Here is a 19,671-nt window from a genome sequence, read left to right on the forward strand (position 1 = left end):
AAAATTCTGTCCATTTAATCGACAAAAATTTTCACTTTCTGATGTTTTAATTTGTAATAGAGATGAATATCTCTATCGCCAGAAGTTAAACGGTTTTTATATGATTTCCGGGAAAGTAGTTGTCAGTTTTTAGTTTTCTGCGCACATTCGGTCGCTTTTCCAAGCTCAACAAGTTATGGCAATGACCACCCACTCAATTTACGATGCTTTGGTCGCACATAATAAAAAACTCTTAACTGACGAGATAGGGTAATTATTTAAGGTACTGCATCCTCTTGAATAATCTTATCCTAGCCTAACCTGGGCCTCCACTTTTCTTCCGACTCGCAGGCTATTGACCTATTTCCATCCTACTCGCAGGCTATTGAGCCTAATTCGGGCCTCTGATTTTCATTCTACTCGCAGGCTATTGACCTATTTTCATCCTACTCGCAGACTATTGAGCCTAATCCGGGCCTCCGATTTTCCTCCTACTCCCAGGCTTTTGACCTATTTCCATCCTACTCGCAGACTATTGAGCCTAATACGGGCCTCCGATTTTCATCCTACTCGCAGGCTACTGACCTATTTCCATCCTACTCGCAGGCTATTGAGCCGAATCCGGGCCTTCGAATTTCATACTATTCGCAGGCTATTGAGCCGAATCTGGGCCTCCGATTTTCATCCTATTCTTTGGCCATTAACAAAAACTATTTTAAGCACACAATTGTTCTACATCATGAGGACATATCCAAGACATCGATGCTACTTCTTCGGCCAGAGAAATGTCTTGGGGTTCCTCCTAGAATTGCTTCCTTGAAAAATTAGAAGTATTTTTATAACTAGCGAAGCTAAAAATGAGCTAAAACTTCTAATTATTACTCCACAGCTTTAAAATACACAGTTATTTAATTATCGGGATTTTTTTGTTCCTAAGATTCACACAAGTTTAGGCAAAAATTGCCCGAAAATAAACTTTACCTGCACCAAGGGAGGTATTTTTGGAAAGAAGCAAAAACTAAAAAAAAAAGGAATGAACGATCAAAATATAAGAAAAATTACAGCAAACATCGTAAGTTTCTGTGCAACTGGCGCCCTAACAAATAAATAAAAGTGGCCCCCTTCACTCCAACATAAAATTCGAAGCCCCCCCCAAGAAAAAATGTTACTGAAAGTTTCAACTTAATCCCCCAGCCGTCAGAAAAGATTAACAACAGCGTAAGCTTATTTAATAAATAATTAGCTACTATTTTAATCAAAGTCGCTGACTGTATAATGAGAAATACTCGCCTGGCTTCAGGTACCCGGCGTATACCATCGCATTATTCTCGTTAGAGCTACGGACACATGCAGTTATGTAGATAGATTACAATCAATCAGTTGGTTGCCGCGGACCAATGGCTTTTTCGAGATGAACATCGTTAATTATATGTATTTTATCGAGACGATAAAGTCTAATTGCCTAATGAATTCAAAAATACATGATAGACTTATTTCCAGGTCTTGCAGCTAGGACTGGAGTGAAATTGGTTATGTATTGGATTTTATACAAGATTACTTATGCAAAGAAAGAACTGTTGGAAAAGATAAAACAAGGCACTGTTATAAGCTACTATAACTATTATACTATAATGTATACTACTATAATAGGCTTGTTAAAGCGTTATGACACCTGTTAGTTAGCTCCTCCCTTTCATGCTGTTCAAACCTTCTGTTCTGGCCATCTTCCAAGTAAAAGGAGCTTAATTTTTTTTTTAATGTCACCTCGGCCTAACGTAAATTTAGTAGAACTATTCTAGGGATGCAGTCTGCTCATCTGTAAAAGATGCCCCAGCTAACTAGGCACTCTTTCACTACAGACATGCTGGGTAGAATCGAACCCATCCATTCACACAAGCAGGGCAGGACTCGGCAGGACAAAGCCAATAAAAGGGGTAGTATATCCTCCACGGAAGCAGGAGATATTTTGTCTATGAAAAAGAACTTTGTGTATGAGTGATTTATGACTAATAATTTAGACTGGTCGTATAGGCTACTAAAAAAGAGAATCTCCTTTCCTATACACAAAATTTGAAATCGTTTCCCCCCTCCCCCGGATGAAAAGTAAATTCGTGAAGTTTCAGCTCGTTCCTTAGCCGTGAGACAAAATAAGGTATACTTGCCAGACTAAGTATAAAACTCATAAACTTTTAAGAAAATCTACTGGTTGAATACAGTCTCTATAACGAGATATATTCGCTTACCTTATGCTTCTGGCATGGACAAAACTTTCTTGTGAGTTTCCCAAAACTAATTGACTTAGAAAATTATTCCGGTGAAAATATTCCTCGTTGCATAGCCTCCCACAATTTTTTTTTCAGATTACCGACTGGCAGATGGTATGGATAGTTACCAGTTATGTAAACTTGGATAGTCCAAAAAGCAGGAAAAAATTTCAAAAAAAAATTAGTACTAACCTGTCTAAAAGCAGCACATTGCAGTTGAATCTGTTTGTTCAGTTTGTAATCCGCCACCAAGTATATATATTCAATCCTATTGGCTGACGTCACAGATATAGAAGATCCACCAGGTTTGAGTTCAACCGTCTGCAAGGAATACAATGACACAAAATAATAATTGAAATTTATACTACTAATAATAAAGAATAACAGTCAGCAACAGTAAAATGAAATCAAAACCAGCTTGAAACATTATGATAAGGATGGAGTTAAGGCGCAGGTTCAACGTAAAAACTGAAATGAACTTGGCAACTATACTATAATGTAACTAGGAGGGTTATAATTATGCATCCTATTTATTCCCATGCACCACCAACCCCCCCCCCCTAGAAAAACAGTATTATATGTTACAGTAATAATGGGAAGATATCAATTTCTAACAGTTCGGGGTAACGAACTATAAGTAAGGAGTGATACGGCTCAATAGTAACCAAAACTCTAAGAAGCAGAGTCTTGATAACAATAGATGCTTCAAAAGAATCGCAATTTTGATGCTTATTCAAAAACATGTATAATCCATCAAATTTAATAGTACCCATCAAAAGTTAGGAGCCTGAGGAAATTTGGCCAATTTTTGAAAAGGAGGGGAAACACCAAAACATCAAATTTGGAGGATCTTCTCATGGAGGAATTTCTCATGGGGAAAGGGAATTTTTCATAGGGGAGGAGCCAGATTTCCCAGCATTATTTAAAAAACGATTAGAAATTAAAATAAAAACAAGTTTTTTCAGCTGAAAGTAAGGAACACTATTAAAACTTGCGACGAACATAAATTATTACGTATACGAGAGGGGTCACCCCCTTATCAATAGCTCGCTCTTTACGCTTTTTTTGGTACTTATAAAAGAGCTATTTATTCTGATTAAACGGCCTTTGTGATTCAGGAGTAATTCTTAAAGAATTGGGACAAAATTTTAACTTTAGCGTAAAGAGCGGAGTATTGACGAGGGGGAGATTCCCTCTTATATACGTAATAATTTTTGTTCGTTTCAAGTTTTAACGTTGCTCCTTATTTTCAGTTGAAAAACCTTTTTTATAAAGAAATCGTAAAAACTGCATGACGGGAGATGATAGAGGAAAATAAGGGGGGATTAACATTTATTAATTCAGTTTAATTGGTGCTCAAACTACGAGATATAAATGAAGGGATTTGTAGCTCATCAGAAAACGACGTTCTCTGTGTTTTTGGGGTATCACCAAGTGAATCTTTGAGGCTCTTGCGCTACTCTCGAAGATCAGATAAGCTTGAGTTGAACAATAATGAGCAAGAATTTCTTTTGAGCTCATTAAAAAGATGTATCTTATCATCATATGAATAGAGCTATCTTAAGGGAGTCTTTGGTTGAATGGAACCAACCAAATTGAATGGAGCTTTAGTTATGTGTGTGATGAAAAATGATAACCGATAGTTTCTTTTTTTAGCGCATCAAAAGGTTCAGCTCAGCAGAGAAGTCAAATCGATGTTTTCAGTTTATCATTAAATGAGTGGAGCTAATTGAGTCTTTGGCATCCCTTCATCTGCTCTACTTACTTTAGGAATGAACAATGCTGAGAAGGAAAAATAAAACGAAGAGGAAAATGAAACAACTTCATGCACGGACATGCGCGGACATACACGTGTAAGTGGGTAAGTGATACGGCACTAGACCCTTAAGGTCCTAACCGGCGGTGCTGATCTCCGTTTCATGGCCCTTCAGCCAGGAAGTGCAATGGGGGGTTGGGGGCCAACCATCCTGTGCTTTCACACACCCTTCCTGCTTACCTTCCCCAGATTTCTCCAGGTACCCATTTAGAGCTGGGTCGACTCTGGCTGAGCTTACAGAAAACACGCCACTGAACCTCGTCCCAAACTAAATAACTGGTCACAACTGAGATTGAACCCGTGCCCCTTGGACACAGACATACACGGGTAGTTCCTATTAAACATGAGAAAGGGGAATAAATACAAAAATGGGGCTTTTTCAGGTTTTACTAGAGATTTCGTTTAGAAGAGAATGAAGGGGTGGCATGACTGTGGGGAAGCTATTTTTTAATTCTTTTTTTTTTTGTCATCGAACTGCCAAAAATTGCATATTTTCACAGTTCATTTTCACATTTAAAAGGAGTCAAACCTGGTCCTAATTGCAACAAACACATATTTATTTTTTGTCAATATACATTTCGTTTGCAGTTGTCTGCTACTATTTAAATTAAGGACAGACTTTGTTAGCAGCAACCGCCTACGAAGTATGACTTCCTAGACACTTTTGTCAAACCGGGTTCTCAAGCTGACACTTCATTGGTTTGGATATCTTTTGCGATTGCCTACCGAGACTCCGGCTCGTATTCTTTATGACATTGAACCAACCAGTAGCGGCTGAAAGCGTCCAAGAACAGGACCCGAGTTCCGGGGGAGTGAAAGTCTCGGGAATGTCTTGGACCAAGCTGGAATTTTGCTATTTGATGCAGAGGCCCTTGCTGCAGACAACCCCATTTGGAGAAGGCTGACGACGCTCTTAACGCCACCCCGGCATGATGATTAACTAAATAAGTACTTAAATTGTTTAAACATTTATTGTATTTATGATATTCGCTATATCTTTTACAAAAGAATGTTATTCTTGAAGGCATGACGATTCTCGCTGACAGAACAAAACGGCTATAACACGGTCCTCCTCAAAGTCATAATGATTAGGTTTAAATGAACTAAAAAAAAACTAAAAAGAAGTAAGCTACAAAAAATATAGTATACTAGCCAAAGAGGCGGCAAATACGATATAAATGTGTTTATTTATATAAACAAAAATAAGACCTTACAATTCATCGCCAGTTGTTTTTTTGTTTGTTTTTTTTTCCTTTTTTTCAAATATACGTTTTGTTTTTATTTTTGGTTTCTTTGCTTCTAGTTTTAGGTTACTGATAACAAAATATGATCGTCTTTCCCGTAAACGATGTGTATCACTATCCCTTTTTTATAAAGTTATAAAATATATATAACGTTTTAAATATATAACAACATGTTATATATAATAATATATATAACGCTAAATAACTCTTCCGCGAAACCATTAATAGTAGATAAAGCTCTCTCTGACCAAAGTGATATTTTTCAGCTTCAGGAATTCAAGATAGGCCCGAAATTCACGTAAGTCCAGGTAGCATCTGATAATGGTGTGATGTGCAGATATATACATAAGGGAAGAGGAGGTGGGGTGTATTTTACTTAAAGTTAAGTTCGATGCCCGATCTTTGGAAGCTGGTATCTGACAACAGTGACATCAAACACGGTGTCATTAGCAAATTTATTTAACAAATAATTCAGAAAGGCAGTTTGGATTGATCAAGAAAGAAAAGAAAGAAATAAGAGAAACAAGAAAGAAATAAATAAATAAAATTATAAGAAAGAAAAGTTAGTAAAGCAAAACAGATATAAGAAAGAAAGAAAAGTAGAAATATAAGAAAGAGAGGGAGAAACAAGAAAGCAAGAAAGGCAGACATATAAAGAAGAGAAAAAGAATGAAAAGAAGTTAGTAAGTGGATAGCACTATTATTTACTGATTTCGTTTTGTTATTTTTATATCTATTTGCGGGTAAACCAACTTCAGTTGTGCTATATTACTTTATAATCGAATTCCTTATTTACACATCATTTAACAATAATATACTATTATACTAGTTTGATGTATACGGATTTCGAACTGAAGAGCCAGGGTAGATAGTACATAGCTTTTTTTTTAATTTTCAATCCCTTTTGCCACATTATTATAAGCAATGTTTACACTTACCCTTGTGTCGCCAAATTCTTGTGTAACAATAGTAAAATCTAATTCTAGCTCGGACACGTCTCCTTTGTAGTCTCTGAGGTAAAGGAGGTTCCTGTGTAAGGTTGGATCTAAAGATGCCAGGCTGTTAATATCAGAGCTTGAGGATCGACCAAGAAGTTTGGACAGGAAAAAATTGGCTAAAGGTAGCTCAACTAATAAGTTTTCAAAAAGAGCCTGAAATAAAAAAAAAACTTACTTCTTAAGTATGGGACCAACAGAAGATCTAATTCACAACAGAATGAAAGAGAGACAAAAATGGGGGAGTAGAGAGAAAGAGAGAAATTCCCAATTTAAATACCTATAAAATGAACAAGCACTGGTACTGCCTATTGTTCATGAACAAAGAAGACTATAAAAATTTGAATCAGTAAAAATCATACAAATTCATATCATACAAATTAAAAGAGAATACATAATAACATATATTATTATATATATATTATTATAGCGTAACAATCATCAGAAAATCCCCGGATATCTCCTCCCCCTCTCCCAAAAAAGTTGTGAAAACTATGTCCAACATTAATAGTTAGTGACATATAGATAAGAAAAACGAGAAGGGGGAGGGAAACAATTACCATGTGGGATTTTATTTTCCATCGTCATATTCTATTATTTTTTTACTTTACATGTGCTCACTTCAACATTACAATATCGTATTTAAGCTATATTTTCGCTGCATAAATGCTCAATAAATGTCCTATAATAAGCAGGGGTACCAATTGGGGGTGGGGTGTAAAATCCATTCTTAATTGTCCATTTTGAAACGAAAGTTTTTCATTGGGTTTGGCACATTTCAGAAAATTCAAGCAAAAACCCTAACCTACCCCCTTCATTTGAAAACCCAATTTCTAAGGATATAAACGGCGATTTTCCACAATACAAAAAAAGAAAGGAAAAAAAAAAGACAGGAAACGTGCCTATAGGATTATTCTATTAGAAAGCACGCCAGATTTAAATATATATATAATCCTGAAATGCTATTTTTATTGTAAAAATATCCTAAAGCGAGTTTTGTATCAATTAAAAAAAAATATTCTTACGTATTTTACGTATGCTACTTTTGCATAATGTCACTAATAAAAATTAAAAATAAAAAAATTAAAAATAGGTAAAAATTTAGCATCCAATTTATTTAGCTCGTTTTGCTGATATTTGCGGCTGAAGCTTACTGAACGTTTTACTGAAGCTTAGAAGCGATCAATTTGTTCGTCTTAATTTTTAATTGTGCTCTTTACTTTCAGAAAAAAAATCGATTTGATTTTTATTTCACCGGTTTTAAATTTGTTATATAAACTACACATTAACTCAGTTATTCACCCAAATAAGGCCATCATACAAAGAAAGATTATTATTTTTTGATTTTTATTTTACCGGTTTTAAATTTGTTATATAAACTACACATTAACTCAGTTGTTCACCCAAATAAGGCCATCATACAAAGAAAGATTAATAGTTTTTGATTTTTATTTTACCGGTTTTAAATTTGTTATATAAACTACACATTAACTCAGTTGTTCACCCAAATAAGGCCATCATACAAAGAAAGATTATTATTTTTTGATTTTTATTTTACCGGTTTTAAATTTGTTATATAAACTACACATTAACTCAGTTGTTCACCCAAATAAGGCCATCATACAAAGAAAGATTAATATTTTTTGATTTTTATTTTACCGGTTTTAAATTTGTTATATAAACTACATATTAACTCAGTTGTTCACCCAAATAGGGCCGTCATACAAAGAAAGATTAATATTTTTTGATTTTTATTTTACCGGTTTTAAATTTGTTATATAAACTACACATTAACTCAGTTGTTCACCCAAATAAGGCCATCATACAAAGAAAGATTAATATTTTTTTATTTTTATTTTACCGGTTTTTAATTTGTTATATAAAATACACATTAACTCAGTTGTTCACCCAAATAAGGCCATCATACAAAGAAAGATTAATATTTTTTGATTTTTACTTTACCGGTTTTTAATTTGTTATATAAACTACACATTAACTCAGTTGTTCACCCAAATAAGGCCATCATACAAAGAAAGATTAATATTTTTATTTTTTTTATTTTACCGGTTTTTAATTTGTTATATAAACTACACATTAACTCAGTTGTTCACCCAAATAAGGCCATCATACAAAGAAAGATTAATATTTTTAGATTTTTATTTTACCGGTTTTTAATTTGCTGTATAAACTACACATTAACTCAGTTGTTCACCCAAATAAGGCCATCATACAGAGAAAGATTAATATTTTTTATTTTACCGGTTCTAAATTTGTTATATAAACTACACATTAACTCAGTTGTTCACCCAAATAAGGCCATCATACAAAGAAAGATTAATATTTTTTGATTTTTATTTTAAGGGTTTTAAATTTGTTATATAAACTACACATTAACTCAGTTGTTCACCCAAATCAGGCCATCATACAAAGAAAGATTAATATTTTTTGATTTTTATTTTACCGGTTTTAAATTTGTTATAAACTACACATTAACTCAGTTGTTCACCCAAATAAGGCCATCATACAAAGAAAGATTAATATTTTTTGATTTTTATTTTACCGGTTTTAAATTTGTTATATAAACTACACATTAACTCAGTTGTTCACCCAAATAAGGCCATCATACAAAGAAAGATTAATATTTTTTGATTTGATTTTTATTTTACCGATTTTAAATTTGTTATATAAACTGCACATTAACTCAGTTGTTCACCCAAATAAGGCCATCATACAAAGAAAGATTAATATTTTTTGATTTTTATTTTACCGGTTTTAAATTTGTTATATAAACTACACATTAACTCAGTTGTTCACCCAAATAAGGCCATCATACAAAGAAAGATTAATATTTTTTGATTTTTATTTTACCGGTTTTAAATTTGTTATAAACTACACATTAATTCAGTTGTTCACCCAAATAAGGCCATCATACAAAGAAAGATTAATATTTTTTTATTTTTATTTTACCGGTTTTAAATTTGTTATATAAACTACACATTGACTCAGTTGTTCACCCAAATAAGGCCATCATACAAAGAAAGATTAATATTTTTTTATTTGATTTTTATTTTACCGGTTTTAAATTTGTTATATAAACTACACATTAACTCAGTTGTTCACCCAAATAAGGCCATCATACAAAGAAAGATTAATATTTTTTTTATTTTTATTTTAGCGGTTTTAAATTTGTTATATAAACTACACATTAACTCAGTTGTTCACCCAAATAAGGCCATCATATAAAGAAAGATTAATATTTTTTGATTTTTATTTTACCGGTTTTAAATTTGTTATAAACTACACATTAACTCAGTTGTTCACCCAAATAAGGCCATCATACAAAGAAAGATTAATATATTTTTTTTTTTTTTTTACCGGTTTTAAATTTGTTATATAAACTACACATTGACTCAGTTGTTCACCCAAATAAGGCCATCATACAAAGAAAGATTAATATTTTTTGATTTGATTTTTATTTTACCGGTTTTAAATTTGTTATATAAACTACACATTAACTCAGTTGTTCACCCAAATAAGGCCATCATACAGAGAAAGATTAATATTTTTTATTTTTATTTTACCGGTTTTAAATTTGTTATATAAACTACACATTAACTCAGTTGTTCACCCAAATAAGGCCATCATACAAAGAAAGATTAATATTTTTTGATTTTTATTTTACCGGTTTTAAATTTGTTATATAAACTACACATTAACTCAGTTGTTCACCCAAATAAGGCCATCATACAAAGAAAGATTAATATTTTTTGATTTTTATTTTACCGGTTTTAAATTTATTAAAAACTACACATTAACTCAGTTGTTCACCCAAATAAGGCCATCATACAAAGAAAGATTAATATTTTTGATTTTTATTTTACCGGTTTTAAATTTGTTATATAAACTACACATTGACTCAGTTGTTCACCCAAATAAGGCCATCATACAAAGAAAGATTAATATTTTTTGATTTGATTTTTATTTTACCGGTTTTAAATTTGTTATATAAACTACACATTAACTCAGTTGTTCACCCAAATAAGGCCATCATACAAAGAAAGATTAATATTTTTTGATTTGATTTTTACCGGTTTTAAATTTGTTATATAAACTACACATTAACTCAGTTGTTCACCCAAATAACGCCATCATACAAAGAAAGATTAATATTTTTTGATTTTTATTTTACCGGTTTTAAATTTGTTATATAAACTACACATTAACTCAGTTGTTCACCCAAATAAGGCCATCATACAAAAAAAGATTAATATTTTTTTATTTTTATTTTACCGGTTTTAAATTTGTTATATAAACTACACATTAACTCAGTTGTTCACCCAAATAAGGCCATCATACAAAGAAAGATTAATATTTTTTGATTTTTATTTTACCAGTTTTAAATTTGTTATATAAACTACACATTAACTCAGTTGTTCACCCAAATAAGGCCATCATACAAAGAAAGATTAATATTTTTTGATTTTTATTTTACCGGTTTTAAATTTGTTATATAAACTACACATTAACTCAGTTGTTCACCCAAATAAAGCCATCATACAAAGAAAGATTAATATTTTTTGATTTTTATTTTACCGGTTTTAAATTTGTTATATAAACTACACATTAACTCAGTTGTTCACCCAAATAAGGCCATCATACAAAGAAAGATTAATATTTTTTGATTTTTATTTTACCGGTTTTAAATTTGTTATATAAACTACACATTAACTCAGTTGTTCACCCAAATAAGGCCATCATACAAAGAAAGATTAATATTTTTTGATTTGATTTTTATTTTACCGGTTTTAAATTTGTTATATAAACTACACATTAACTCAGTTGTTCACCCAAATAAGGCCATCATACAAAGAAAGATTAATATTTTTTGATTTTTATTTTACCGGTTTTAAATTTGTTATATAAACTACACATTAATTCGGTTGTTCACCCAAATAAGGCCATCATACAAAGAAAGATTAATATTTTTTTATTTTTATTTTACCGGTTTTAAATTTGTTATATAAACTATACATTAACTCAGTTGTTCACCCAAATAAGGCCATCATACAAAGAAAGATTAATATTTTTTGATTTGATTTTTATCTTACCGGTTTTAAATTTGTTATATAAACTACACATTAACTCAGTTGTTCACCCAAATAAGGCCATCATACAAAGAAAGATTAATATTTTTTGATTTTTATTTTACCGGTTTTAAATTTGTTATATAAACTACACATTAACTCAGTTGTTCACCCAAATAAGGCCATCATACAAAGAAAGATTAATATTTTTTTATTTTTATTTTACCGGTTTTAAATTTGTTATATAAACTACACATTAACTCAGTTGTTCATCCAAATAAGGCCATCATACAAAGAAAGATTAATATTTTTTTATTTTTATTTTACCGGTTTTAAATTTGTTATATAAACTACACATTAACTCAGTTGTTCACCCAAATAAGGCCATCATACAAAGAAAAGACTAAAACGTTTTTTTTTTTAAGCAATATAGCAAGACTGTTAAATTCTATCGTTGACCTTATTCGAAGTCCCTTATCATATATACTGGTCGATCATTAGAGATACTTATTTATGATTTATACACAAGAATGCTGTGTGATAAATGGCATATTGTCAGCGGTGTTTCTATCAATCAATATTTAATTAAATAATCATCAGACAATATTTAGATTTAATTAGACACCATAATTAGCAAATTGATTATGCACTACATAGGAAAATTTATGAGACAATAACATGTTTATTTGAAAACAACTTATGAATATGTTCAAGTTGTTTTTTTTTTTTTTTAATGTATATTTGACTGAGATAATCTCTTAGCTATTAGATACAAATTAATCTCTCTTACAAAATTTATTATGGCTCCGGGATTTACACTACAGCTTATTGTTAAACTAAACTGTCTCGACTTCTTATTAATATTCCTTTATTGTTGATAAAATGTAGGAAAACTCTATCTGTATGATTAAAGCAAGACTTTGTTTGTAACCTATCAATATGCACCGATATTCAGGATTTCGACTCCATATACTTTTCTCTGGAAAAAAGAAATGGAAGAACATCATAATTGTCACTTTGATTAGACAATATTAAGAGAATTCAATAAAACAGTAATATGTCTATTAGAAAATAACCTATAAATATTTTTGAGATTTGCTTTTGGCAATGTATATTTGAGTGAGATAATCCGTCAATTATCAGATACAAATCTAACTCTCTAACATAAAATCCCTCTTTGGTCCAGGCTTTACGTTGCAGGTTACGGTTAAACTCAAACTGTCTTGAATTATTATTAGTACTATTTTATTGATGACAAATGTATGACATCGCCATCTATACGATTAAAATAAGACTTTGCCGGTAATCTATTAATATGTACTGATATCCAGGATTTTGACTCCACATCCTTTTGGCAGGACAAAAAGAAATGGAGGGCTCCAATCCCCATACTACTCACCTGCTAAGCCAGCGCTCAACTGCTTTAGCTAGGATATCATGCATCATTGTTCTAAGATACAATTAATAAGATATCATGTCATGCCACTTTAGGGCCGTCCTGGCTGAGTGGACTCAGTTGGCGCGCTGGCGTGAGAATTCTGTGTCCAAGGGGCATGGGTTCAATCCCAGTTGTGACCAGTTATTTAGTTTGGGACGGGGGTCAGTGGCGTGACTCTGTAAGCTCAGCCAGAGTCGATCCAGCTCGAAATAGGTACCTGGAGAAATCTGGGGAAGGTAAGCGGGAAGGGTATGTGAAAGCACAGGATGGTTGGCCCCCAGCCCCCTATTGCAATTCCTGGCTGACGGGCCATGAAACAGAGATCAGCACCGCCGGTTTGGACCTTAAGCCGCCTTACTAGTCTAATGCCGTCTTACTTAATTACTTTACTTACATGTCACTTTATCTACGCATCGAATCAAGGCCACTGGGTTGCAGTCACTGCTGCAACCAATTGACGGAAAACAAACTTCTAGTTAAGGGTTTTTGGCCATGGTGGCAATATCGGAATTTCCAACGGTTGATATTTCAGGTTCAAATCACTCTTTTGAGGGAGAAAAAAATTATCGAAAATGGCACTTTCCTGTAGCAAGATCTATTTCGTTACTTAAATTAAATGAAAAAACTACTTTTTTAACTGTAAGTAAGGAGCGACATTAAAACTGTAAACGAACAGAAATTACTCCGTATATGAAATGGGTTGTCCCCTCTTCAACGTCTCGCTCTTTACGCTAAAGTTTGACTCTTTGCCACAATTTTACTTTTTAAAAAAATTAAAAGCTTTAGCGTAAAGAGCGAGGCGTTGAAGAGGGGACAACCCATTTCATATACGGAGTAATTTCTGTTCGTTTTAAGTTTTAATGTCGCTCCTTACTTACAGTTAAAAAACTAGTTTTTTTTTCATTTAATTTCTGAACGTTTTTGAATTAATACATGTTTGATTTTGGCTCTCCACCATAGGACTTGTCCAATCTTATTGAATTTTTTGTATTGAATCAGATTAACAGATTATTAAAATGAAATTTGCATATTAATTCCTTTTTTGGCTAAATGGCTTTCTCTTAGTTTTGATCAGACGATTTTGAGAAATAAGGGGTGGGGAAGGAGGCCTAGTTGCCCTCCAATATTTCGGTTACATAAAAAGGCAACTATAACTTTTAATTTTTGACTAACGTTTCTATTAGTAAAAAATATACGTAACTTAAGAATTAACTTACGTAACAAACTTTTATATTCTTATATTTTTATTATGTATATAAGGGGGTTTGTACCCTCGTTAATGCCTCGCTCTTTACACTAAATCGTAAGTTTTGTCTCAATTCTTTAAGAATGACCCCTGAATCAGAAAGGCCGTAGAGTAAATAGTTGAAATTACTAAAAATACTTTAGCATAAAAAGCGAGGTATTTATCTCCTCCTTAATACCTCGCTATTTATGCTAAAGTATATTTAGAGCCCCTCATATGTGTAATAATCTCTGTTCGTTTTAAGCTTCAATGCTACTCCTCACTTTCTCCTTAATTAAAAAAAACTTTTTCATGTTTATTTTTTCATTGTTTTTTTTTTATAGTAGTTTTAGAAAATCCTGCGCCCTTTTCATTGAATTTCTCTTCCTCCATGACATATTTCTCCAAGGAAAGATTTACCCACATGGCCCCCTCCCCTCAGCCCCACCCCCAAAACCAAAAAAATCTCCGACCATTGCTTCAATAAGAGCACCGGGCGAAAAAAAAAAGAAAAAAAAAAACATCTTCGATTAACAGTTTTTTGCCAAGACAGTGGCTACAGCTGGTTTACCTTTCATTTCATTTTACTACCATTTTCAAAGAATTTCAGGCCGTTATTGGAAATCCTAAAAGACACATTTTAGTAACTATAAATTGATATTTACACAATCCTTACCATTTAACATTTTCTAACCGTTAGTAGCCGTTGGTGGCTAGGCTTCCACTGGCAACTAATTGCCATTAGTCTTTCCAGTGACAACACCAAATTGTTTCACCCTACAAAGTTTCTTTTAAAACATTTCATTTAATTTTCTGTTGCTATGGGTTCGGTTTCTTCGGCAGGGCTCTTTTGCTAGCAACTATGGTATAAACCTCCTATACTATATATTACTTGCAATTATATGCAGAGTACCTGTTCGCACACAGGGTGAGAAAGGGTGTAAGGGAGAGCCTTACATTTGGAAAAATCGTTCACTAGACTTTAAGAACAAGAGCTAAGAGTTCATAAGGCACTTGTGATGAGGTCAGAAGAGCCCAGAGCCAAGATCTCGTATGGCATGAGCTCTAGCGAAATTCTAAGAATCAATAGATTAATTTAAAAGGAAAATCAGAGGCTTAATGCCGGTCGGGATTTAAAATAATAGCTGTGAGACACGAGGTCCTTCTAAATATCAAAATTCATTAAGATCCGATCACCCACTCGCAAGATAAAAATACCTCATTTTTTTCTAATTTTTCCTCTCCCTTCAGCCCCCCAGATGGCCGAATCGGGGAAAACGACTTTATCAAGTCAATCTGTGCAGGTCCCTGACACGCCAACCAATTTTTATCGTCTTAACACGTCCAAAAGCACCGAACTCACCAAAGCACTGGACCCCGCCCTTAATTTCTCCAAAGAGGGCGGATCCAGTCCACTGACGTCAACTACGTATCTACGACATTTGCTTATTTATCCACCAAGTTTCATCCCGATCTCTCCACTCTAAGCGTTTTCAAATATTTCTGGTTTCGCCCTCCAACTCCCCCTAATTTTAACAGGTCTGGTCGTGATTTAAAATAAGAGCTGTGCTACATGAGTTCCTTCTAAATATCAAATTTCACTAAGATCCAGTCATCCGTTCTTAAGTTAAAAATACTTCAAGTTTTCTAATTTTTCCAAATTAACACCCCCTAAAACTCTCCCAAAGAAAGCGGATTCAGTCCGTTTATATTAATCACTTATCTACGACTTGTGCTTATTCTTCCCACCAAGTTTCATCCCGATCTCTCCACTCTAAGCGTTTTCCAAGATTTCCGACACCCCCCCACAACTCCCTCCAATGAAACTGGATCCGGTCGGGATTTAAAATAAGAGATCTGAGTTACGAGGTCCTTCTAAATATGAAATTTGATTAAGATTCGGTAACCCGTTCGTAAATTAAATATACCTCAATTTTTCTAATTTTTCCGAATTAACACCCCCAACTTCCCCAAAAAGAGTGGATTCAGTCCAGTTATGAAAATCCCGTATCTAGGACTTGTGCTTATTGTTCTCACCAAGTTTCATCCCGACTCTCCATTCTAAGCATTTTCCAAGATTTCCTGTTATCCCCTCCAACCCCCCCCCCCCAATATCACCGGATACGGTCGGGATTTAAGATAAGATCTAAATAGCAAATTTTATTAAGATTTTATCACGCATTCGTAAGTTAAAAATACTTCATTTTTATCAGATTTTCTCCCATCCAAGTTTCATCCCAGTCACTGTAAGCGTTTTCCAATATTTTAGGTTTCCCCCTCCAACTCCCCTCAATGTCACCGGACCCGTTCGGGATTTAAAATAAGAGGTCTGAGACACGATATCCTTCTAAAAACCAAATTTCATTAAGATCTGAATCTCATTAAGATCTCACCCTTTCGTAAGTTAAAAATACCTCATTTTTTCTAATTTTTCCAAATTAACCGTCCCCCCACTGCCCCCCCCATGGTCGAACCGGCGAAACAACTATTTCCACTTTAATTTGGTTTGGTCCCTGATACGCCTGCCAAATCTCATCGTTCTAACATATCTTGAAGTACCTAAACTAGCAAAAGCAGGATGGACAGACAGACAGACCGACATAGCGACAGATCGACAGAATTTGCGATTGCTATATGTCACTTAGTATAAACCAAGTGCCATAAAAAAATTATTTTTCTGAACAAAAATAGAGAGTAAAATAACCTTTCCAAGCATTCGTCCAATGAAAAAATAATGTTTTGGAAAATCTTCAACAATAAGGTTCACATTCGGATTTGGGTAGAGCATGTTATCTTCCGACATTTTGAAGAAGCCTCGATTCGGATCAAAGGCAGTCTTCAGCAATTCTGAGGTGAATTCACGTAAAATACCTCCTCCATCAATTCCTGCCTCGTCAAGTCCAGTGAAATTTATTAACTGAACGCGTAACCTCTTTTTGATGTTGGGCACTAAAAATACATATTATGAAATTAATGAAATATAACAATAATATATGGCCTGTGCAAAAAAATAAATAATAAAACTTCTAAAGATTTTCGGATTTACCCATTATCAACGGGTAAGTTTAATAGTATTTGAGCCAATAATATTGGGAGGATTTGCAGACGGCCTGACTTTTCGTTGCTTGACTTCAAAATGTGAAAAAAAATTGTCCCCTATATTACGGTAAAAATTAACGAAGCATCCAACTATTTTACTACTTATTATTTGCTTTATATTCGCTTTCATTCTCCTTTTTATGCTTTTAATGACCCTTTTTCATTTATTAGTTTTATTTGTTTTATTTTTCTTGACATGACAGAACCTGTACATGTATATATATAATACTTATTTATTTGCTGCTGTTTATTTGACAATTTTGAATTAAATGACGGTACATTCCTTTGCCAGTTTTATGTGTAAAATTGTTTTTAAACTTGTTTGGATGTTATTCTGTTTTGACTCCGAAATACAAATTCGCAAAAGTCAGGCTTATGGTCGTAATTTTCTTTTAATAAACTTTATCTTATCTTAAGAGCGTAAAACTGATCATTTTTCTACATTCTTGTCACACAATTAATAAAAAAACCGTTGTTTTGTTCTCTTTGATAATTCCTATTTATTTATCTTTTTTTGATAAATTTCTCTCTCTCTCTTGATCTGTTTCAGTACTTTCTGATTTAATACACTAAATAACTACCGAGTTCATTAAATGATCCCTATCTGTAGCAAGGGTCCCACCAGTGACTGGACCATGGCAGATTTTTGAGAATGGTTCTACCAATGGTTTTCCGTAGTATTATCCAAGATGGCGCATATATAAACTAGTATTCAAGCAAGGTGTTGTAGTAGGGGTGGGGGGGGGGGGTAAGATCATCTTATAAGACTCATACATAGCAGCGTAAAACTCGAAAAGACCGGGAACTCTTACCAACCGCAATTAAGTATATGATTATTCTTACCATTCTCTAATGACAAATTATCAAAAGCGTCTTCGTATAAATAGGATCTTCGAATACGCACAAAAACATTTCCCTGAGGTAGAAATTCTGACATAGCTTGAGACACCTCTTTATCTTGACCAATGAGCGATTGGAAAAGCTTCACTCGGCTAGTGAAGCTAAACAGAAAAGGTGCTTCGTGCAGAATGGCATTTGCTCTTGATTCTCGAACACTGAGAGAAGGACCACTACCTAAAACATACAAAAAATAAATAAAAACTCTAATACGGGACCACCAGGTTAAGCTTAATATGTTACTCGTCAAGTCGTCAACAATGAGATGAGATCTGCGAAGACATCTTGGTAAGTCACTGAACCCGGAGCTTTAGACAAGGTGGGTTGGAGGATGTAGGTTCACCACTGTTACATCCAAAACATTACAATAATGTCATAGATGAGTAATAGGCTAATTGAAGGAGTCTAGTATCTCAATTTCTTTGTTTTCAATTAAATCTTTTACACAACAACCTGAATAACCGTGAAGGGGCGGAAATTGTGCTGCCTCAGAACAAAGAAAAAAAACTGTTATAAAAATTGGGAAAATACCACAAACAAAAAGAAAACAAAAGTCTAATAACTTTAAGGAAGTGAAAACGGAGAAAAAAAAACAGAGACGGAAAAGAAAAGGAAACGGAGCGAGAAAAAAGTGTGACTTTTAGTTTCCCTGAGTGACAGTAAAATTGGCAGCTTAATAAAATTTCGGGCCCACACCCTGGGCCAAGTATTATCAGTCCAGTAATTTATTTTTCTTTTTGATAAATATTGGCAAGAAAAAAAATTAATACGCAATGCTTGAAGTGATGTAAGAGCAACATCAATCTGTTTTATTGTTAACATTATGCTAATGTACTTCTATCTTAGTAAATTACGGTCAGGACTTAAAACTAATGATATACTCAGTTTGAAAGACTTTTTTTTCCAAAGAGAAAACCAATTTCAGTCAATAATTTCTGCAGATAGGGCAATATTTTTCACACAAAAAGACTATAATTTATAGTAGAAGTGGGGCGACAGGGAGGGTTTAAACTCATATAAGTTTCAAACTTCATAAACCCTTTTTTAACGCATTGAAGATAACATCGAGACACATTGAAGACAACACCGGGGGAAATTCTAGGGAAAAGTTCCCATTTTATATTGGGTTGCTTCAATGTTTTGTCAGATGTGTAGAACATTTAGCATAAAACTTAGCGTACTGCACGGAGCTCCGCGGAAGTAAACCAGGAGCATTCTGAGGCAGGCCTCTATCCTTTTTTTGGGCTGATTGACGAAAAAGAAAAGGAAGAAGAAGAAAAGTCTCCTGAATGATTCGACTGCTTCCAGTGATTGAGAAAATTCTGTGACGTTGCAAAAACTGGCGAACAATTTAAGTTTAGTTTTGATTATGGTCGAGGACAATTCCAAAGTGTTGGCTGATCTTTCTGCTAGTAAGAGCTGACTGGAGGACAGAATTTCAAAGCTTGAGAGAGGAACGCAAGATTCGAACCGGGAAGTATCTGAGTTAAAACCAAAAGTAAAACAGATTGAAACTGATACTGATAATTTTAAGCTTCAGGCGTCAGTTAGGGTTGATAAAACGGTTAATCTAAAGTCGCAGTTGGCTAATATGAGGCAAGCTTTGATGACAGTGTAAAGTAAAGAAACA

At 33.5% G+C, this 19,671-nt stretch overlaps 1 protein-coding gene across 2 annotated transcripts in view; it reads right to left on the reverse strand.

Moving 5' to 3' along the window:
• The window catches only part of LOC136032697 (ubiquitin-protein ligase E3C-like), a 92,030-nt gene that overhangs the window by 9,986 nt on the left and 62,373 nt on the right, over window positions 1–19,671 (reverse strand). For both annotated transcript variants that reach the window (XM_065712998.1, XM_065712999.1), the window contains exons 12-15: window positions 17,988–18,218; window positions 16,750–16,994; window positions 6,242–6,454; window positions 2,436–2,564 (exon numbers count right to left, since the gene is read on the reverse strand). In XM_065712998.1, coding sequence (XP_065569070.1) covers window positions 2,436–2,564; window positions 6,242–6,454; window positions 16,750–16,994; window positions 17,988–18,218 — 818 coding nt within the window. The remainder of the gene's footprint in view (window positions 1–2,435; window positions 2,565–6,241; window positions 6,455–16,749; window positions 16,995–17,987; window positions 18,219–19,671) is intronic.

Source organism: Artemia franciscana, chromosome 11 (genome assembly GCF_032884065.1).
Source record: "Artemia franciscana chromosome 11, ASM3288406v1, whole genome shotgun sequence".
NCBI lineage: Eukaryota > Metazoa > Arthropoda > Branchiopoda > Anostraca > Artemiidae > Artemia > Artemia franciscana.